Genomic DNA, 22,350 nt, shown 5'->3' on the forward strand with positions numbered 1-22,350 from the left:
ATTGCCGAACTGCAGGCTTCCATTTTTGCTGATGCGAATGAATCTCAGTAATTAGTCTGCACACAAAGTGATAAATGTATCTCCCTTAGTACTAGTCGTTGAACCACTGGCTCTATGTGTTGCATGCATGCGTTAACGTGGCAGTCTATTTTGACCAGCAGGTGCACTCACAACACAATGAAAATTAACTACTATTACCCAATGTAACGGTACTCAATTCATCCACCTTAGAAGCTGGAAGTGTGAGTTGGTCCTGCCAGAATGTGAACTGATTACCTTAATTACAGAACTGAAGGTGTCCGCACCGAGCGTTTAAAACACAGAAAAATCTTGCTGTGAATGTGTGTGTGTGTGTGTGTGTGTGTGCGCGTGCATGTGTGTGAAAGAATTAGCACTAAATAGCACGTGTGTGAGTTGGTCCTGCCAGGATGAGAACTGATGACCTTTATTACATAATTGAAGATGTCTGCAGCGAGCATTTAAAACACAGAAAAATCTTGCTATGAGTGTGTGTGTGTGTGTGTTGGTGTGTGTGTGCGCGTGCGTGCATGTGTGTGAAAGAATTAGCACTAAATAGCACGTGTGTGAGTTGGTCCTGCCAAGATGTGAACTGATGACCGTTATTACGTAACTGAAGATGTCAACAGCGAGCATTTAAAACACAGAAAAATCTTGCTGTGCGTGTGTGTGTGAAAGAATTAGCACTAAATAGCACGTGTGTGAGTTGGTCCTGCCAGGATGTGAACTGATGACCTTTATAACGTAACTGAAGATGTCAGCAGCGAGCGTTTAATACATAGAAATATCTTCCTGTGAGTGTGTGTGTGTGTGTGCGTGCGTGCGTGTGAAAGAGTTAGCAGTAACAAACAAACCAGATGTGGACAAGGCTTGGGTGGGCGCTGACTGCCAGAGAATTATAGATGGTGATGTACACGAAAAGTAGCATGATGCTGACATCACTGGCTCCTCCCAGCTCTAACAGCCTGAGATAGTTTTTGGCCAAACTTAACCTGGCAGTTGACTGGCCTTACCACTACATACCAGCACTGAGCTCTTCAGTGTAAACCCAAAGCCACCCTAGCAGCCATTAAAACCGAACGTAAATATAAATGAGGGTAAATATCATGCAAAAATGTGCACATTAATAGGGAGATCAAGATCTTGTATATCATGATTTATGTAGATCACTGTGAAAACAAATAACTTAATTTCGCATATTTTATTAGATTATATTTTCTTGCCATGCATTTGGTCAATGGGGAAAATGCTTTGTTTTTTCTAATGTATTTTTAGGCCTCTGTATTTTGCTGCTTTAAATAAGCCTGGTTTTTCTGCTTTAAACGTATTTAGGTTTTTGATAGCAGAGATCACAAACTTTACCTATTTGTCAGTGTAATATGGGTACACATAGCTTTACAAAATTAAAGGCCACGTACTAAGAATAGGACGTTGGGTGAGATGGATCAAGGGTGCCACGGTCCCTAGCAGAACATAAATAGGAGCAGTGAGCGGGAGGGGGGGATTTAAGCTTGGAGCTGATTTGGATGGGCGTCATGCACGGGCCTTTCATCCTTCTGGGGCCGATAGGAATGGGGTTTGGTGCTGCGGGCGCTGAGGGGACAATGCCAGGGTCGGGCGTGGTCGGGAAAGGTGAGTGCAGTAAGTAGAGGATGCGGGGATGGCCTAGGGCGGGGGGGGGCAGGGGGCCGCACAGTCAAGTGCCCTTGGGTGAGGCACGTGTGGGAGTGCTGGGCGATCGGGAGGGGAAGGGGGGGGGATCATGTCATTGAAGGAGACTGAGACCGCTCGGAGTGAGGCACGCGTGGGAGCGTTGCTCGGGGATTGGGAGGGGAATCCTGTCATTGAAGACGACTGAGACCGCTCGGAGAAAGGCGTGCGGAAATGCATAGCGGGCTTGGGATAGCAGTCTGGGAGTGGGACAGGCACAGGCCAGAAGAGATGGGCTTTGTTTGCGCGGCAGATAGTTTCAGGAGGGCCGTTAGGCCTGGCTAATGAGAGGGTCAGCTGGGAGTCTCCGGCCTCAAGAGCGGGCAGATCCGCAACAGGCGCCTTGCACTGTGGGAGGGATATCCTGAAGTGGCTGCTCGCAGAACTTTTCATTTTATTTATATTATTTTAATTATAAGAGTTTATATAGCACAAATTTTACCGGAAGGTGTCAGAGCGATCTACATAAGAACTGGTTACAAAGTATAAGGATTTAGGATTACGTGCGTTACAAAACAGATACAAAAAGAAACAAGCTCTTTGCATTTCTGTGTGGAGGGGGGGGGGGGGGGGGAGAAATGCGAGACAAAGTATGGCCGACCGTGGGCAGCAACAGCAGGGGTGACTAATTAGGGGGAGGAGAAATGCCTGAGCAAATGGCAAGCTCGTGCACGGGAACATGCACTTTAACACACTGATGGAGACCAAAAGGCGGCCGGGCTGTACAATGCTGTCACTTTTTGAAGGCATGAGTTTGGCCTGGGCTGGAAGCAAGGAGCACGGCGAGCAGGGAGGGGCTAGAGAGGTGAGGCACAGAGAAAAAAAATGCGAGTTACGGCCTGGCGGCCGTGAAGTGTGAAGCAGTGGGCGGGGAAGCAGGAGCAAATGGTAAGGGGAGCCTTTTAAGAGCAAGGCAGGGGGATAGAAGCACGTTCACGAGCACGTGCACTTCTTCAAATCCTCAGCTTTCTGGTTTGACTGCAATAGGTCTCTCTACGAGACCTAAAAAAAGCAAGCACAGGCATGGCATTCTGCTGTCCCCAGCATGCCACCATCCCTGTGTTATTGCCCATTCCCAATGGGTCGCAAATTGCAAATAGCCTCATGGCAATTGAGGAGGCAGCTCATTTGCGACCCCATTGGCAATTGCAAAATGTGTCTGAGACACATTAGTACATTCCTTTTGCGACTCGCAATTTGCAAGTTCCTAAAATTCGCAAGTTGCTAAAATTCACAAATTGAAAGTTTTAAAAGGAAATGCTCGTACATGTGTCCTGAGCTCCTTAACAAAAAGGTATTTCTCTGACCAGTTGTTTTTCTCGCCCCATGGCCCCAAACTCCATTCTGCCGCCTGACCCATAGGTGTTTGTGTGTTACATGCCACAGATTTGTTTACTTTTTTAGCAAGCATTGGAGTCAAGGCAACTAGAATTTCCCAGGGCTTCTGCAGTAATCAACATTGATGTTTTCGCCCCACTCCCTCTCATCCATCACAAAGTAGAAGCCTATGCAAAGGTTGAGGAGGCACACTTTTGTCTGTTCCCAGTTTCCCACCAGTACTTACTAATTTGGATAATATTAACCCTTTGAACGTGTACTCTGTGATCTTCTGGGACTGGCTGCACTAGATATTTTTTTCACTGACACAACCCTGTATTTAGCTCTGTCTATTAATTGGTTGGTGTCAAACCCCTGCACTGACATCAATTTTTTTGTTTCCACGCCTGCTAAGGCAGATTCGGAGCACCACAACCAACCTTGTTGATATTCTGAAGATTTCAAAAATGGGTTTGTGTGCAAGGTAACACATTTCCCAACCTAAATAACAGGCTTCAAACCGTGCTATAATTGCAGAATATAGATGTCACAAACCCCATAAGGTGTCTCTCTGATCTCATGTATTCATACGCGATCCAAGACTTGGAGGCTGTTCAAGGTAGATCAGGAGCATTTTCAGTTTTCTCTACTCACTTTCAGCTACACCAGCTCTTTCTCGACAGGTGTTGACCTACTAAACCACAAAAGTGCAACAAGTCAGTCATGCACGCCGACTTTACCAGGGCGTACAAACATGCAGTGTACCCATTATCTTTTTGGCTCTGACTTGGAGCAAAGATATCCAAGGATACAGATTATCGTGGGGATTGTAATGGATTTCTCTCACTCACTTAAGAAATTATGTCTCCTACATGAATTTGCAAGAAGCAATTAGTCATGACACCTCTTCTGAGGTAGAGCTTGATTCAACACTGCACCACCAGTGGAAGAAAGTGCCTCATTTGCAATAGTGACCCAGAGGGCAACTGAAATTCTAGAACTGCAGCTGCCTCCAGTTAAGAACAAAACAAATGTACTAACCAAAATTGTTAACTACTTCATAGCCCTTTTACATGCTTACTATCCCCTCACTAAAACCTTGATGCCTACTTGGTCGAACTCCTGTTCCTGCCCACTTGTAAATAGGCAGGTGGTCAGATATCAAGACCAGTTCCTGGTGACCCTCATTTTCCTACCAATCATCATACTAGAGAGAGTGTGAAAGAGAGAGAGGGACTAGTGGTTCAGGCCTCAACCAGTAAAGTGAATCCCAACTCGTTCCTTACCACTCCTCTGGATGGGAAATCCAAAAGGGTTGAGGCTTTTGGCAGGCATTTGTTTTCCTCCGCCAGTCTAGCATAGTGTTCAGTAAATGCTGTCTGCTCACTGGGTTGCTGTGCAGATACCCTGTGGGACATGGCCAGTGACATCTTACTGGCAGTCCCAGAAGACCGTATGACCTCTTTCGCTCACACAATCCATGATGGACAAAAAACAGCCAAATGTTTTTTGCATTGGTATAAATAATCCTGACTTGGCTAGGGAGAGTCACAGGATTTCCCAGCAATTCCTTCCTCGTGGGTATAACCTTTGCTGGGTCACATCTTTTCGGTGCAATAGCAGAGAGGGAAGAAGAGTTACTGCTGTTCCTTGGGTCAGTTGACCCTCTCTGAATAGTTTTCACACCAATTCAAAAGGTTGAACGGCTGATCAGTAGGCTGAGACAGTCTCCCAACCTACTAATACATCAGTCACCCCAGTCCTATTGAGGCTTTGGCATGCCTGGTAAACCGCCCACAGGCCAGCAAATACATCACCATTCCGCTTCTCTGTCTGAAGTAACCATTCTGTTGCTGAACTGAAGCAATTAAGGATAAGAAGCTAAAGCCAAGTAATTAATTGAAGCATCAGCTAATTTCTTCTCATTGGGAATGCACACCAGTAGCTAGGATTAGTGCGCAATGCACCATGATCCTCCCTGGTTCAGGCCTTGCACAGCAGTACACACCCCTATTGAGGCATCCTCTTCCACAAAAGCTCCAGTCAGCAGTGGTCTGCCTCATTCACTTAAGATGAAAAGCCAGAAACGTATTGGAGAGAAGTTTATGAAGATAGAAAGGGATGGAGACTTTGAGCAAGAAAAGCTTTCAATCGCGCTGATCATTAAGACTTCGTGAAAGGGACTGGTCTATGGTGTGAGTATATAGCATCTGGAAGTTAAGAAGATCTCATCAGCTCTCCTTGTCCAGTGCTCTGCTACCGTTATGGTCATGTTCATGCTTTATGAAACAGAATAAATGACGCTGATCTAAGCTTCCCTAGCAGCTCCAGCCTTGTATTGTCAGTCCTTGTCCCAGTACTACCAAGGGAGTTCCGAGTAGCTCCGCCATTAAAGGTGGTGTGTTAAAATTTAGTTTATAATGTGTTCATGAACAGTATGAAATGAGTGCGGAAAAGAATGCACTAATCCCACTCGGTTGCCCTCCCTGCAGTGGAAATGAATCCGTTAACAAGCAAGGGATGAAGGATAAAGCAAAATGAGTAGGTGAAAATTATAGATTGTGCAGTTTGGCCTCACTCCAACCACATACCACAAACATGTTAAGAATGTGAGAAAGCACAAAACTCCTGTGTAACTTGAGATGCATGGGATGAAGATAAAGTTTGATTATTGGTTGAAATGGGAAGAGTGCTAGAAATTATAAAAACTCTTGTTGACCGAATGCCTCCTCAATGATTAGCCAAAGGCAACACTGCCTGATTAACTCTCAAATTGATGATCCAAGGTAGCCAGCCGTAGAAGTGGGTAAGTGATGTATCAAATGGAATTGGTCAGAAAGAACAGGATCAACAGCCAAATATGCAGTGGGCGAGGGAGAAGAATCCATGAGGACCTAGCCAAAACCGTATTCGCTCTAAAAAGAAGACTAATCTATTAAATCATGTCATTATCTCCTCCTCGTGTTCTTTCTCATCTTCTCTACAATATGCTTTTTATTTTTTATTCAGCTTTATGCTTTAATATTTGGACAACAAGCCAACAGAACACTATTGAAGTTATTTTGAAAGCAGAAATCTTAGCATTCACTGAGTTTAGTCACATGGGACTGAGGTTGTGAATCTGTTTTCCCAACATAAAGTTTTACTGATTATATGCATTGTTGTAAACTATATGCTTTGCAAATGGGCCTTAAGATATCAGTCTGTTTATTTGTGTCTTGCAGGCTTAAATGTATTTACACCCTAAAGCAATTTGCTATACTAAATTAACACTCAGTGGTAGATGATAGGCCAGAAGTGTAGATATTTTGTGGATTTGTATATCTTATTTGGTGTTGCTTGGCGTGATTTTGAAGATTTAGGAATATGTAAATCTGTTAAATTGGCAGTAAGGAACTACTTTGCATGCAATTAGCTAATTATTGTTTAATGGAGTGTGAGGTCGTTTCCTATTTTTTTAATTTAGGGGTTTAGTCATGTTTGACATAAAAAACGTCATACTGAACACTATTACTTTCTGCACATAAATACTCTTTAGTGAGTGTGTTTTATTATGTTGCTATTTGGCGTGATTTATTTTACTCTGTATGAGATTACCATTTGACTAATATTTGTGCGCTTTTTCACATGTAGGTATCTTTATGGATTTGAAGAATACTGTCGCTCTGCAAATATCCAGTTCAGAACTATACACCATAATGATCCTAAACCAGTGCTAGTTGAAGAGGTTAAAGTGGAAGAGCCAATGGAGGACAGAGTCCAAGAAGAACCTGAAATTCCCCCATTAGAAGTAAAGAAAGAAGTTGAAGAAAGTATTGACTCCAGCAGTGAAAGTGAAAAAGAGGAATTAGAATTTCGATCACCACGAGTAAGTATCACTTTTGGATCTTCCACACTATATACAGTTTAATCTCGATTTACAAATGAAGTATCTTTCAGTCTGCATGAGCTGTTGCTGCAGTCTTCCATCTGTACAGCAGATCATGTTTTTTTTGTTTTTGCTGCTGATCTGTAGAATGCACCCATGGAAAAGAAGTGTGGCTTAATAAAAATTTCAATTTGGCGCTCTTCATTGCCTTTTCCCAGATTATACATTACAGTACCGTTTTTCGGTTGAGCCTGGGCAGCCCATACGCTGCTCTGCAAGGCTTGCTGTATTGAGGTATGTGTCATAGAAACTCCGCCCATTTCCCGCCCATCTTTTCAATTGGCTCCTGTTACTGTCCTTGCAAAATCGTTGCTTTTCATTTGTGAATAGGCTTAGTAGTCCCGCCTTGGTACAGCCTTTTCTTCATTTGTAACCTCACAAAACGACTGGACTTATTACTTGTGTTGTTACACGGTCTGTTATGTAGTCAGTGAGCACTATTTTCTTTAATGATCTTTCCCATATTTCATCCACAACATGTCCGCACGCTTGTAGATTCTTAGTAATGTATTTATTTAAATTACAGCGTGGACTGCTTAAACTATAGCGGCTGCACCGATTTCATTATTTAATTACCAGCGTGGGCCACTTTCACTTCAGCAGTCACGCTAGAGAACCGGTCTTTAAAAAAAAAATGTTTAAATCTCCTTTGGAGGAAAGTGCCCCATGCGCGCTTTCACTTTAATGTTGGCTGCGCCCCTTTCTTTAGTCTCTGCTCACTTTAGTCTTAATACGGCAAGCACACCTAAAGAAAGGGGTGCGGCCACCATTAAAGTGGCCTCACATTTGGGAGAGATAGCTATTGGCATTAGAAATAACAATGCCTTTTATATATGTGTTGCTTTTAAAAACATATCAATAAAAGGCATTGTCATTTTCAATGCCAATAGCTTAATCTCTCTCAAACGCGAGACCTATTGCATTGAAAATGCTTGTTTTAGTTAGTGTTTTCAAGTAGTCGGTGGCTGTAACATTGTCCAGTATAGTAGTAGTTTTAGATTTTTATTTTTAGGTTGAGCCTAGCACAGCGTGCATGCGCTGCTCTTGGAGAAGGCCTCTTGGAATCACTTCAGACTTTCTGCAAACTCGTGCGTGTGGTGTTCGATTTTCCACACATGCTATTGGCCTTTGCTTGTGGCTTTCAAAAATGAAAGCACGCAATTGGCCAAAGACGGGTGCATGTCCCACCTTCTCTGAAAATGTTTACTCCCACAGCCTTTAGCTGTTAGGAGCGAGCAGCGGCGCGCAGCGTGCCATCTGTTGTGGGTCATGTTTAATTTCAAGACCTTGCAGCTTTCCTTACAAGGCACGTCCCCTCTACCCCGGCCAAGGGACAGACCCCATTGCCACAGAGTGCGCACTTCTTTTTTCAGCACTAGATTTTCATCTAAGTCTGCATCTCTTCCTGCACCATTATCTTTGTATTAGTAGGTTATTGTCAAGACATTTGCTGTACTCTGTAGTTGGCCTCTATATTCGCCTTCTTCTGTACCATCTTAAAAATTGACCACACCTTTTAACATATGCGTTTTTTCATCACGCGCGCTTCCTTTCACACCTGCGCAGCTGTGGTGCATGCTACCTTTGACATCTCTGAATAGTGCACAGCTATGGTGCGTGTTTCCTTTCCCCGCATTGCTTTTAGTGCTCTTCTCGATCCAGGGGCGTAATGCAGGCCCTTGCTGGGGGCTTAATTTGAGCCAGTGTCTGCTGCTGCGCACATGGGCACTTAATTATTAGCACTTGCTTTTGTGCGTGCTTGCTGGGACCGGCTGCTAATTAATGCCTCTGCTTAGCTGAGGTGCGTGCTACCTTTCACATCTCTGCCAAGTGCACAGCTGTGGTGTGTGCTTCCTTTCCCTCATTGTACAGTACACAGCTTAAAAATTGACTGCACCTTTTAACATTCATGTTTTTTCAGCACTGTGGTGCGTGCTTCCTTTCACACCTCTGCGCAGCTGTGGTGTGTGCTACCTTTGACATCTCTGCACAGTGCACAGCGGTGGTCCGTGCTTCATTTCCCCCAATTGCACAGTACACAGCTGTGGCGAGTGCGTCCTTTCATCCCACTGCACAGTAGTGGTGCGTGCTTTCTTTCACAACAGTGCAGATACGGGGTGTGTGCGCCTCTCTTCACCCAGTGCACAGCTGTGGTGCGTGTTTCCTTCACCCCACTGCACGTGACCCCTTCATCACACCAATGTGGTTCTCTCGTTTTCTGTTTAATAAACAAATTCCACAGAGATGCCTTAGTTTCCGATGTTAGCATTTGTGTACTCACTGGACCTCGCAGCTTTTCCTCTACCCCGGCCGAGGGACAGACTCCACCGCCATAAGCTGGATTATAAAGCGCCCTAGCAGACGCACCAAGGCGCTGGACCTTCCACCTTTCCTTTCAAGGCTTGTCATCTCCACCACGGTCGGGACAAACTCATCCGCCACAAGCTGCTGTGATAGTATGATATTATTATTACTTTTTATTATTCCTAGCAACTTTGGCATTGACATTGCCCTTTATTACACTATTTGTTAGTTTTGAAATCATCAGCAGCAACATTTGTGCCCCTGTGCTGCCCAGACAGGAAGCACACCAGTACCGCCACTGTAAGAGGAGGCAGACCCATCACCCCTCAAACACTTCAACAGACGGCTCTGCAGTTAACAGTCTGTGTATTTCTTGTCGCTGCAATTTATCTCCCTTCACTGGCACCTCACCGGCCCACTTCCCTCTTCCCCCCTTTCTCCCTCCTACTGTCTCCTCCCCGAGATTGGTGCAACAGACGAAAGTGTTTAGGCTCTGTTAATCTGCAGGAATGTTAATACCCTTAACAGTCCCACGCTGCCACCATTATTTTATGTTTCAGCTACACTGATTATATTGATATGCCAAAAAAAAACATCCAACAAGGTGCCTACTATACAAAATAAAGGACACAGAGAATTAAAAGGCGTTTTGTTTTTGGAGCCATATATGCCCACGGTGCGCTGACATCAGTTTTTTGTCTTTTCCGCTTCCCAGAGTGGGTCCAGAAAAAACAGCGGTTCCTTAACCTGTTTTTCAGGCATTTTTGCGACGTCTTCTGCGTCGCGGAACAGTGTGCGATGCTTTAAGGCGTGTGAGACCGGCAAATGTCTGTCAGGGATCCACACGTGATTTGTATGTGCTGCCTGGGGGTGCACCGTCTGTCAACAGATGAAACCTAAGTCCCTCCAGGAGCGTCGGATGAAGCCGCTGGCCGCCCGGATGTCCGGTCCTGTGCCTTCACGCCGCCGATTTCCCTCTAGGGATCAGGCCCGCTCACGGGCCAATCCTGCAGAAGCCGTTCGGAGACTGGTAAGCACAAACGTAAGTTGCGGAGATCGTATTCCCGGCAGTGTAACGTTGGGGCCCGCTGCTGTCGGTCCTTGCCAGGCACTGGCGCCCAGCAGTCGTTTCCTCTATACCCTCCCTTCCCAGGTGTTGGAGCGACACTGAGCCAAATGGAGGCCTATTCAAAGGCTCTCCAGTCTTTCTTTGGGTTACCTCCTCTCCCTGCTGCGCCTACGGATCCCACAGAGGAATAAGGCACTCATGTCGGGTCTTCGCCGGCAGATTCGTCCTCTGCGCCGGCTGAGTGCATCGACTCTGGACACGGCCCGGAGGGGCATCCCAGTCGTCCGTCCAGTCACCGCATAGCCCCGTGCGGCTTCCTGCGCTGATGTTGACTGCGGCACAGAGTTCGATGCCCTGTCTATCTCCTTCCTTCCCGCCGGTGGAGGTCGAGTCGCCGTCCATCCACGCCCGGCTTGACTGTCCTCTGGAGGTTCTCGACGTCCAGCTGACGACGTTGCCGGCGGCTCCTCTATTGCAGGAGGATGAGCTCCCATTGGGCTCACAGCCCCTTGGTGCAGGTGCCTAGTGTTTAAATCACATGTCGGAAATAATATGCAGCCAGTAAGGAATCCGAGTTGGTCAATGATCAAGTCAGATGATTAGTTTATGTATCATGGTGAAGAGCTGGTGTAGGAAATGTACTGTCCTACAATTACTCTACTACTTCGTCCTTCCCAACGTGTGCTGAAAGTTTGCATTTTTTGGGTCTGTTGCATGTGTCTGACCATAATTACAAGTTAATTCCTGCTCTCAATGACGTCTGCCCAAAGGTTTAAAAAAAAAAAAAAGAGGCTTTTTAGAGTTTGATTTAGATTCTTCCGTCCTTGAATGCAGTGGCCTAAGTCATGGCAGGATGCTATGCGAATTTTGTGAGCATTCAATGCAGCATCTACAAGTCCTCTTAGTCTTGTAAGTGTAGGCAATCCTGTTCTTAATGATGAACTAGCTACACCCGTTCATGATTGAATGATCGTTTCCACATCATGTCACAGCAGTTCCCCTTGCTTCAGTCAAGCAAATGATCTATGGTATGCAAACCAGAACGAGAACTTTTTAAAGAGGCGATGGGGAAAATGTAACTTCTCCCCCGTTAAGATCATTGAGTTCCTGAATCTCAAACCTGTGTACTTGTGCACCATCTTATTGTGGACATTTTTGTTGTCAATAACTAGATGAACATTTATCCAAAATGTTAAGTTTTGTAAATTACAACCTTCTTACTTGATTTCCCAAGGACCGGGTCATGTTGAGAACTCCAGTTGAACGCAAAGATATTCTATTTCATGATAACCAAGATCGTGATCTACTTACATTCCTATTGCATTTGTTGATAGCATAAAGGGCACTTTGTATGCTAAATCACAAGCTTGTAATTCACAAGTGGTGTCCTTTGCATGAGGTGAGCATGTCCCTGAACGGTTTGAATAAGCCAAGCTATATGTGTAGGAAGTGGACGAAAAAGAAGAACATTTTGTAAAGAGTCCAGGCAAACTATGATTAGTTTGCAGAGGCACAAATGATATCCCAAATATTCTCTTTTGTGGTAGTGTGAGCAAGCAGTTAGGTGTATCAAAGGGTGATGCTAAGCATTTGGTCACACAAACATACACACACAGGCAATAAATTAGTCACACACTCACCAATAAATCCGAGACCAATGTAGAAAAATAAGTTGTATTTTTATATACATTTTGGTACCAAATACATCAATAGCAAGTAAGTGCTTTTTAAAAATATTGATTTTAGCATGCAAGTAAAATGTTAGCTTAAATATGTCTTTATGCAAAATTCTTACCTATGGGAGAAAAGGCATGTATAGCAGTTATTTGCGTTCGGTTTTGGGGGGGGTGTTATCCGGGACCTAAGGTTGTAGGCGGCCAAGGCCCAAAGTTCTACCAGCAGATTCTTGTTACCTGCCGTGAAGTGTCTGGGGTCTGGGTACAAAGGTGCTGGTTGTGTTGCTAGGTGAGCGAGTTACACAAGTAAAGTGAAGGGTGGGGTAGGCACCTAGAAACGGGCTGCAGAGGGGCCTTGGGGACTAGTCCAGTGGCTCCCAACGGGTTCTCAGGTCACAAGGGTCCTGGGAGCAAGGGGACACAGCTGGTTCTCTGGTTCCCTTCGCAGAGTAGTAAGGTTGGCCGGGGTCTGTACGTCCTGGATCCTTGTGGTCTGCCAGTTGAGGGTGTAAAAATAATCAGGAAAGCTGGGCCACTCTGGAAGTGGGTCTCTGCTGTGCTGATGTCCCTCAACTGCTGCTTTGTCTTGGCTGGGCTCTCATGGTCTATGCTTGCTACAAGGAATCCGGTACCCCGGGTATTGGTTTTGTGCAGCTCTGGTTGTTCCTGGCGTCCTCTCGCTTGGTGGGGGACAGATAAGGCCTTCAGGAGCACAGGTCCTCTTCCTGGGGAGCTGCTGTGTTTGGATGGCCAGGGAGTGGCAACTCGGAGGACCTGACTTTGTGTTTCAGTACCTGCGGACTGCGGGGGAGTAGCTCCTCTACTCCAAGGGAGATTTGCTAGCAATTTAATAAGTGTCCTGGTAGACCACCAGGGTTCTTGGCAGGAGTTCAGCTGTGTGAAGAGTCGCTGGGTTGCAATTGTCAAGACTTAGTGCAACAAAGGGTTTGGCATCAAAAGTCCACAGCCGTCTTCAGTTCTCACTCTTCCTTGCGGTGTCCTTCTCTTCTTGATCTGTCTAATTTGAGATCCTGGTGTCAGGGGTGCCATCTAAATACTCAATTTAGGGGCTGTGACCGGTAGTAGCCAATGGACTACTTACAGCGACTGCTCCTCTGCAATGGCCAAGGAGCTTTGCTCCAGTGGCACAGAGCCAGCAGCTGAAAATAAACTCGTTTATTATAGTTTTATTTTTCCGCTGCTGGCTGAGCCAAGTGTGTGTAGGGAGGGGCTGGGCCATGGGAGGGAGATGGAATGGAGTGGAGTGTGCATGTCAGTTTAGCTGGCCATCTTAGACTGGCCAAACAGACCTGAGCAGTTCGGTTTCTCCAACACAGGTGTATTCCACAGCCAGGTGGAGAAACGGCACAGACTCCCTGTGCCTGAGCAAGCATTAAACCAGCACGCTCAGGCCAATACCCGCACTGCTCTCATGCAGCATGAGAGCAGCACAGGTATTGGATTGGGAGTCTATGATGGTGTCCCAGGGTCTGCTGGGAGCAGAAAGCAGAGGAGCACCAAGGCGCTCGGCAGCATCGGGTTAACTTTTATATTCTTTTTAATTAATATTCTGAATCCCCCCCCCCCCCCCCCTGCTGCTGCCCCACCATGTTTTGCCAGCAGCTGTGACTGGCTACTTACCTTTAGGGTGTCTACACCCTCAATATGACCACTTCCTGTGGGAAGTGGACTTAACCTTGGCCCAGAAAGCCTAATTCTGCCAAAACTAAAATGGTGGAATTTTATTAGCTGTGTCCACTTCAGTTGCACATCCGATACCCCCCCCCCCCCCCCCCCCGCCCCCCTTTTAATGGTGGTAGTAGCCTGAGAGGAGGTCGCGCCTCCTGACTGGCTAATTTTCAGATTTTTCTTCTGTCAAATGGGCCTGCAAAAGGGGTTGGCATTTACCCGGTCTGGGGAAGCATTGAGTTGCATATCAAGGCAGCAGAGGCCTTTGAAGCCTCCTGTCTTGATATGCTCATCAATCAACATCTCCAGCCGGAGCAGGCATTGTTTCTGCCCTCAGAGCGCAGGCTCTCACTCACCTGCAGGGGTCAGAAACAGATCCGTGGTGGCAGGCTGGTCTACACCAGTCAGCCAGCACACTAGTAGCCAGTAGGTTTTCAGAGGGCACCTCTAAGCTGCCCTCATACATGTATATCATCATTGGAATCATAGTGGCTTTATTAATACGATTTTTTTGATTCCAAACATCTCTGGTTTCAGTGAAGCATCATGAAGCTGGCGTTCTTGTAAATACCAGTGTCTAGCACGTGTACTCAAGATGGCTTCCCTGCTCACTTGTAATATCTAAGAATTGACTTCGACATAAAGGGGCATATCTGCTCATGCCGATATGTTCTCGCTTGTAGATATGTCCAAACATATAGCATAGAGCACCCTGCCTTAGTGCTGTATTCTCTGCTGTAAGGGTGGCTCACCTATACTGCATGCAGTGTCTGCAGGCATGGCTCACAGGAGGTGTACCTAGTTGGGTCTTCATTTTTCTCTGCACCATGGCAAGCAGCCTGTAGAGGCAGTTTGCATGTTGGTGCTGAGCAGGTCCCTTAAGGTGGCACAATACATGCTGTAGGTCTTAGGGACCCTCTCAAGTACTCCATACCCTAGGTACCAGGGGTACCATTTACTAGGGACTTTCAGGGGGTACCAAAGGTATTGCCAATTGGGGAATCATTGTACAGTTTTAGGGAAAGAAATCTGGCACAGAGGGCCTGATTAGCAGGAACCCAGCGCACTTCTTTCAGAATTGCATCAGATACCAGGCCGAAAGTGGGGGTGACCATATCAAAAAAGGGGACTTTCCTGCAATGTGGAGATATATTTATAGGGGGTGGTGACCTTCGGGAGATTTCTTTGCCTAAAATGTCTCTGGTGTCTACAGTAGGCTAGAGGCCAAACTGCAACTCCGCCTTTCTTATGCAGCCAGCCATTCTGCTTGATCTTCAAAGCAGCAACATAGCAATATCCAAACTACGTTTCGCAATAATGCAGACTGTGTTGCCATAAAGGCTGTGATGCAAATTAGCATGTAGTGATGAACTGTTTTGGGAAGGTTAAGGCTTGTCACCCAGCATTTCAAACCTCCTCAGATAGATATTGATTTGTACTTTTAAATAAAAGAAAGAAAGGAAATTGTTCTGTTCTGTGAAAGGTTAAATACTAAAGAATACATTTCTTATAATTGTGGTACTTTTCCAGGGGAGCCTCTTCAATAAGCTTTGGAATATTCCTGCCTGCGTGTGGGGACCCCAGAGCACATATTAAATATATACCATATATGTATGTATAGCATAAAATATGAACGCTGTACCTTAAAATGTATATCTTTATACGGGAATATTCAAACGTTTGTCTTTGAAGATTCCCCTGAAAGATAACTAGGATTACAGGTATGTAAGTAATCTTTCCCCATTGTTGCTATCTTTCATGAATTGACATGTTGACAACTCTCTCTCTCTTTTGAAAACGTTTGGGGGAAATATTGGCTGCTTGGGGTTGGTCAGGGTCATGTACTTGTCATGCTTGTCACAGGTAGACATCAGGCATAAGCTTAGAAAGGCTAGTAGTTAATGACCAGAATGTTTTCCTGGGGTTTGCATCCCAATGCATGAGGGTTTTTTGAGTAGTTTGTGCACCTGTAAAAGATGACAGTGCTGTAAAACAGTTACAGGTCACTTCTTTATGTAGCAGATCTAGATCTTTACTGAAGATAGGAACATTTCTTCCTGGGTTCTAGGAAGGGAGAGCATCTTCATATTGCACAGACACTGCATCCCTTTAGAAATAAAGTGCATTTTCCATCAGTAACTCTTTTCTCCTAAATTCTGAGCATCAGTAAAAAGGTAATTAAAAGCTACCTCCCAAGCACCACCACCATTAACTTAATATTTCCTTGTATCGTCCATTGAAAATATTAAAATTTGTGAAACGTATGTTTTGAGAACTGGTTGGGCAACCAGGAAACACTGACATATGATGAGCAATTCAGGTGGAAATTATATTGGTTTTTACTGTACGAAATATGTAGTGCTGAGACTAAACTTATTTTTTCTTATTTGTTCAGTTACACCCAAAAAATGAAATATTCAACTTCACAATGTCTTTGTGACTATAATGTGTTTATATAACTTTTAACTATGTATGTATAACATTTGGAAAGTTACTGATGTTGATTATAGCAAATAACTTTATTTTTTTTAGATGGTGCTTTCATTGTATAGGATAGCTACTGGTGAATTAACCCCAACATTATTCAGTGCTTATCTTGCATGGTTCTTGTGGGCATGTACCATGCTATCATATTGCGCAAGATGAGGGCTCCAAGACGTTGATCCTTACTCTATTCAAGTCTTGAGCACCATAGTGCATTTTTATCCCATTATGAGAGGTACTTCCTACACAATTGGTGCTTCATTTGTGATTCCTATGTACTGCATTTAGGCACATGCTTAGCATTCTGTCATGCTATTTTTACATGAGTGCTGTTTTTAATTCAATAAATGTTTGCTGTGGAGGGTCAGTTCATTTCTTGTTGAACTCTGATGTCAAGTGTTCTCAAGCATGTTCCTCCCAGGGCCTACGTCTGACATTGGTTGTCACCAGCTCCTTGGATTTAGAGATGTGCATATTTCACAGGCTTTAGAAATGAGCAGGCTCTGGACAGAACAGAAAGAACTTGTGTAACAAAGTCTAAAATTGACAATGTTTGCACACTAAAACTGAAGATGTTTACATAGTCAACACAACTGTCATTTAATATATTGGAATAAAAGATTGGACTCGCTCTTTAGTTGTACTGGCTAGTTTCCAGGTGTTTGTTGTCATTAATATCATGAAGTATGTAATCAAGCCATTAATATTGGCCCTGAAGGCATCGCTGCTTACTCTGCCAGATGCCTGTAACAAGGTCTTATTGACAAAGCTTTTCTGATGAATAGCTTGCTGTTCTTAACTTTTGTAGTTGTTGAATCCACCTTTGATAGTGTGCCCCCAAACCAAAGGACTACTGAAAGAGATACAACTGTTATATTGTAATTCCAATACCTGGATCAGAGTGAAGATAGGAAATTTGTATCGTGAAATATTAAAACATCTACAGGGCTTAAGCAATGATGTGTGCTTGCTCCACTTCTATTTAACTTGTATCTATTGGAGATGACAATTGCAATGGACCAAACTGATTCCCACCCGTCAAAGTTGGGGGCAAACTGATATCTCTCTACTGTATGCTGACGATGTGGTCCCAATAAATAAAACCCAAATTGATGTAAAAAGACTTCTTACCCAACTGGGTGTGTACACTAGCATCCTCATCATGGTGGAGATCCTTAGAAGTTAAACTTAAATAATAATCAAAATAAAGATATTAAGGAAAGGGGCCTGGTTTCTGCAAAATCAGTCGGTGGATAAAGTGTCAGAATATAATTATCTGGGTGTGACCTTAGATCCTTGAGGAATGTTTGTCTCATCTGCAGCAGTTGTGGACAAAGGCGCATGTGCTTTAACTTCAGCTTTTATTTTGCTTTATAAATCACTAGCAGCCCGTCCCGACGTTGCCCGGCTATGAATTGCTGCCAGCCAGTAGTATATTGTTTTGTAGGATTTCGTTTTGATAGCATTTTTTATCTGTGACAGGCCTGTGAAACGCTCTGATTCACAGTGTACTGCTGATGCACTTAATAGTGCGCGTTCAGTAGTGTGTGAACTTGTTTCCCTACTTTATTTTTCCTTGCAATATTATATAGCGCGAACTCGACAACATGGAATGAGCACAATTTACATTACAGAAGAACACGTTCGAGGCATGTGGGCTGCTGAATTCATATCTGTGCATAGATCGCCGCCTAGTGTTGGGTCCGGATGATCGCACATTGTTGTCCTGGAAGAGTCTTCGAAGTATTACGAGATAGGTGGCTCCTCCCCTGGACTACATTGTGCATGGGCATCGACTCCATCCTCGGATTGTTTTTTTCCGCCATTGGGTTCGGATGTATATTGGTTCACTCTAGTCTGAATCGATATTAAAGTTTCTTAAGGCCAAAAGGCCTTTAGGTTTTCGTCCGTATAGTCGTGCGTTCGGTGCCCGATTGTTCCAGCTCAGTTCTGAGCCGGATTTCCAGAATAGCCGCGTGCTTTTCGACGCTGAAGGCCCAGTCGACGCCAGAGGCCTTATCGATGAACCATCATGGAACGGAGTCCGTACAAGAGATGTCCCGTGTGCAACTCCAAGTATCCCCACATCGACATCCACCCGGTGTGCAACAAGTGTCTGTCGCCGGATCATGATGAAGCCAGCTGCATGGCTTGTTCCCGTTTTCGATCCAAGAAGACTACTGAGGATTCGGCTGCGTTTAATGCCCTCATTAAAAGGGCAGCTAAAAATCATGACGTCCAGCTCCATGCTGACCCCATTGAAGTGGACTTTCTTTTTGACACCTTTTCTGTCTCAGAGAGGACTGTCAAGACTCCGCCTATGTTGAAGGGTGTCTTGAAGTATGCTGGGGAAATATTTAAGGAGCCTACGAGAGCCAGGGTGATGAACCCCAGAATTGAAAAGAAGTACAAACCGGCGCCTGGAGACCCTACTTACATCAAGGGACAGTTGCTGTTGGACTCTCTTGTTGTTTCTAATGCCGGGAAGAGGGCTAATTCACAAACAACGGGTGATGCTCCTCCCCCAGATAAGGAATCTAAGGTGTTTGAGGCATCAGGGAAAAGGGTGGCAGCTCAAGCGGGCAATATATGGCGCATTTCAAACACACAGGCACTTCTAGCCAGGTATGACAGAGCACATTACGACACACTTGAGACCCTGTTACAGCACCTGCTAGATGAATACAAGGAGGCAGCTGAGATGCTCATCCAAGAAGGGAAGCTCATATCAAATGCTTCTATTAAATGTGCACTGGACGCAGCAGACACCGCTGCCTGAGCTATTAACACTAGTGTCATGCTGAGACGACATGCCTGGCTCAGCATCTCCGGGTTCAAGCCAGAAATACAGACCACCATTCTCAATCAGACAGTAAACCCTGATCATCTATTTGGCCCAGAGGTGGACACCACCTTGGAGAAAATCAAAAAGGACACAAACTGCTAAGTCCATGGGGGCTCTACAGTCCCAGCAGTTCCGGGTTGGTTCTTTTCGTCACTCAAGCACTAGAGGTGTTTCCAGAGGCCAGCTCTCCCAAACCACACAGTACTATAAAGGCGGCACGCAGACCACATACACCAAACAGAGTCGAGATGGATATCGTGGAAACAGCGCCAAAGGCAGAGGTCGTGGAAACAACAACTCCAGATCCTCCGCCACTAACAAACAGTGACGCCTTGTCACTGCCCCCTGACCACGCAACACCTGTCGGGGGAGACTTCAACAGTTCCTGCCAGTCTGGAAGTCCATCACCACAGACAGGTGGGTCACACAGCTTATACAGTACGGTTATTGTCTGGAGTTAATATCCACTCCACCCAACATACCCCCAAGACACCGTCCTATGTCCACCGAGCATTTGCACTTATTGCAGCAGGAGGTCCTCGTCATGCTGCAAAAAGGGGCAATCGAGCTCGTGCCTGTGAAAGAAAGAGGCACAGGAGTTTACTCACTGTACTTCTTGATACCAAAAAGGGACGGGTCCCTCAGACCCATACTGGACCTCAGACCCCTCAATCAGTACATTCTATCGGAGCACTTTCACATGCTGACCCTGCAGCAAGTCCTACCGTTGCTCAGTCAGGGGGATTTTCTCGCAACTTTAGATCTAAAGGATGCGTATTTTCACATTCCGCTGCACCCGTCACACAAAAAATACCTCTGGTTCACCATCCAAAACCAACATTACCAGTTAAAGGTTCTGCCTTTTGGGGTCACCACGGCACCCAGGGTGTTTATAAAGTGCCTGGCGACGGTGGCGGCACACCTGAGGAGACAAAACATTCATGTCTACCCTTATCTGGACGACTGGCTCATCCAGGCAAAGTCAGCCCAGCAGTGTGCCGCACACATGTCCCACACCATTCACCTTCTTCACGATCTGGGATTCTCACTGAATTACCCAAAGTCCCACCTGCAACCTGCCCACATACGGCAGTATCTGGGTGCGACGATAAACACTCTGGCAGCGCAGCACAGCCAAATTCAGTGAGGGTCAGCAGCATTCAATCGCTGATACAAAAATTCAGACCTCAACACTCGCTTCCAGCACGAGTGTTCATGCAGTTGATAGGCTTGATGGCCTCCTGCATCTCCATAGTCCCGCACGCGAGACTACATATGCGTCCGCTTCAGGAGTGCTTAGCACGTCAGTGGACTCAGGCTCACGGACAGTTGAAAGACCTAGTGTTGGTGACCGGTCGTGCATACAACTCTCTGCATTAGTGGAATCCACAAAACCTTTGCAAGGGACGACCGTTCCAAGAGCCTGTGCCACAGATCATTCTGACGACGGACGCTTCTTCCCTAGGGTTGGGGAGCTCATGTACTCCACTACACTGTGCAGGGACTATGGACACCACAGCAAAGGAAGATGCACATCAATGTTCTAGAACTGATGGCTATCTTCATGGCAATGAAAGCTTTCAAAGTACATCTGTGCAACAAGGTCGTTTTGATGCGGACGGACAACATGACGGCCATGTACTACATTCAGAAACAGGGAGGAACACACTCTCCACAGTTTTCTCATCTGGCTCAGAGCATGTGGAAGTGGGCCATTCAGAGAAACATCTTCCTCATGGCAGAACACCTCCCAGGCAAGGACAATCAGATGGCGGACCTGCTCAGCAGGTACAGCCACCAGATGCACGAGTGGGAGATACATCCTTCATACTCCACCCGTACTTCCTAAGGTGGGGTCATCCAGACATAGACCTGTTCGCCACAAAGGAAAACGCCAAATGCCCAAGCTTTGCCGCCAGGTTCCCACAGTCGCAGGGCAATGCGATCTGGATGAACTGGTCAGGCAAATTTGCGTACGCTTTTCCCCCAGCACCTCTAATACCGCTGGTGGCACGCAAGCTGAAGCAGCACTCGATGACTCTCATCCTGGTTGCTCCTACGTGGGCTCGCCAACCATGGTACACCACGTTTCTGGAACTGTCCGTGGTACCGCATCAAAGGCTGCGCCTCACACCCAGGCTTTTGACGCAGAGCCATGGCGACATTCAGCATCCAGATCCGCAACAGCTCAACCTGGTGATCTGGCTCCTGAGGTCTTAAAATTTGGCTACCTCAACTTACCTCCTGACTGTATGGATATAATCCGGGAGGCAAGAAAGCCTGCCACCAGAGCATGCTATGCGGCGAAATGGAAGCGGTTTGTCATTTATTGTGCAGACCACAACATTAACCCGCTGGATGCATCTATTCAGAACATCATTTGTTATCTCTTACATCTGTACAAATGTAATCTGGCCTATGCTTCCATTCGTATACATCTATCCGCAATGGCTGCTTATCTCCAAAACAGACAGCACCTCTCACTTTTCAGGGTGCCTGCCATTAAAGCCTTTCTGGAAGGACTCCGAGTCATTCCTCCGCGGACGCCACCAGCTCCCGAGTGGAACCTAATTGTGGTCCTCACCAGGCTGATGGGTCCCCCTTTCGAACCACTGCATTCCTGCGAGATTCAGTTCTTGACATGGAAAGTGGCTTTCCTTATAGCGATTACGTCGCTACGACGAGTTAGTGAACTCCAGGCACTAACTATCCAAGAGCCATTTATTCAAATTCATTCCAACAGGGTGGTGCTTCGCACTAACCCTAAATTCCTTCCTAAGGTAGTTTCTCAGTTCCATATCAACCAGACTATAGAACTACCTGTGTTCTTCCAAAATCCAGAGTCACTTGCGGAGAGGATGCTCCACACACTTGACGTCAAGAGGGCCCTAATGTACTACATTGATAGGACCAAAGATTTTCGGAAGTCTAAACAACTATTTGTTGCCTTTGCGCCACAACACAAATGCAACCCCATTTCCAAGGCTGGTATAGCCAGGTGGATCGTTAAATGTATTCAGATCTGCTATCAGAAAGCCAAGCGCACTCTCACCATTCCACCGCTGGCCCACTCCACCCGAAAGCTGGGGGCCTCCATGGCTTTCCTTGGAAATATTCCTTTGGAAGACATATGTAGAGCAGCCACATGGTCTACCACACACACATTTACAAAACACTACAGTGTTGATGTGCACTCCAAACAGCAGGCAGCTGTAGGGCAGGCTGTTCTAAAAACACTTTTCCAAACTGCTGCAGCTGGCACAGGCGGCCGCCGTTAATGGAGGGACTGCTATGTATTCTATGCACAGAT

General features: G+C 45.8%; 1 protein-coding gene across 1 annotated transcript in view; it reads left to right on the plus strand.

Annotated features, from left to right (window-relative positions):
- The window catches only part of ARID4A (AT-rich interaction domain 4A), a 418,019-nt gene that overhangs the window by 286,777 nt on the left and 108,892 nt on the right, over positions 1-22,350 (plus strand). Inside the window, 1 exon segment of the mRNA XM_086937984.1 lies at positions 6,679-6,913. Coding sequence (XP_086794110.1) covers positions 6,679-6,913 — 235 coding nt within the window.

The sequence above is a fragment of the Lissotriton vulgaris genome, chromosome 9 (assembly GCF_964263255.1).
Source record: "Lissotriton vulgaris chromosome 9, aLisVul1.2, whole genome shotgun sequence".
Taxonomy (NCBI): domain Eukaryota; kingdom Metazoa; phylum Chordata; class Amphibia; order Caudata; family Salamandridae; genus Lissotriton; species Lissotriton vulgaris.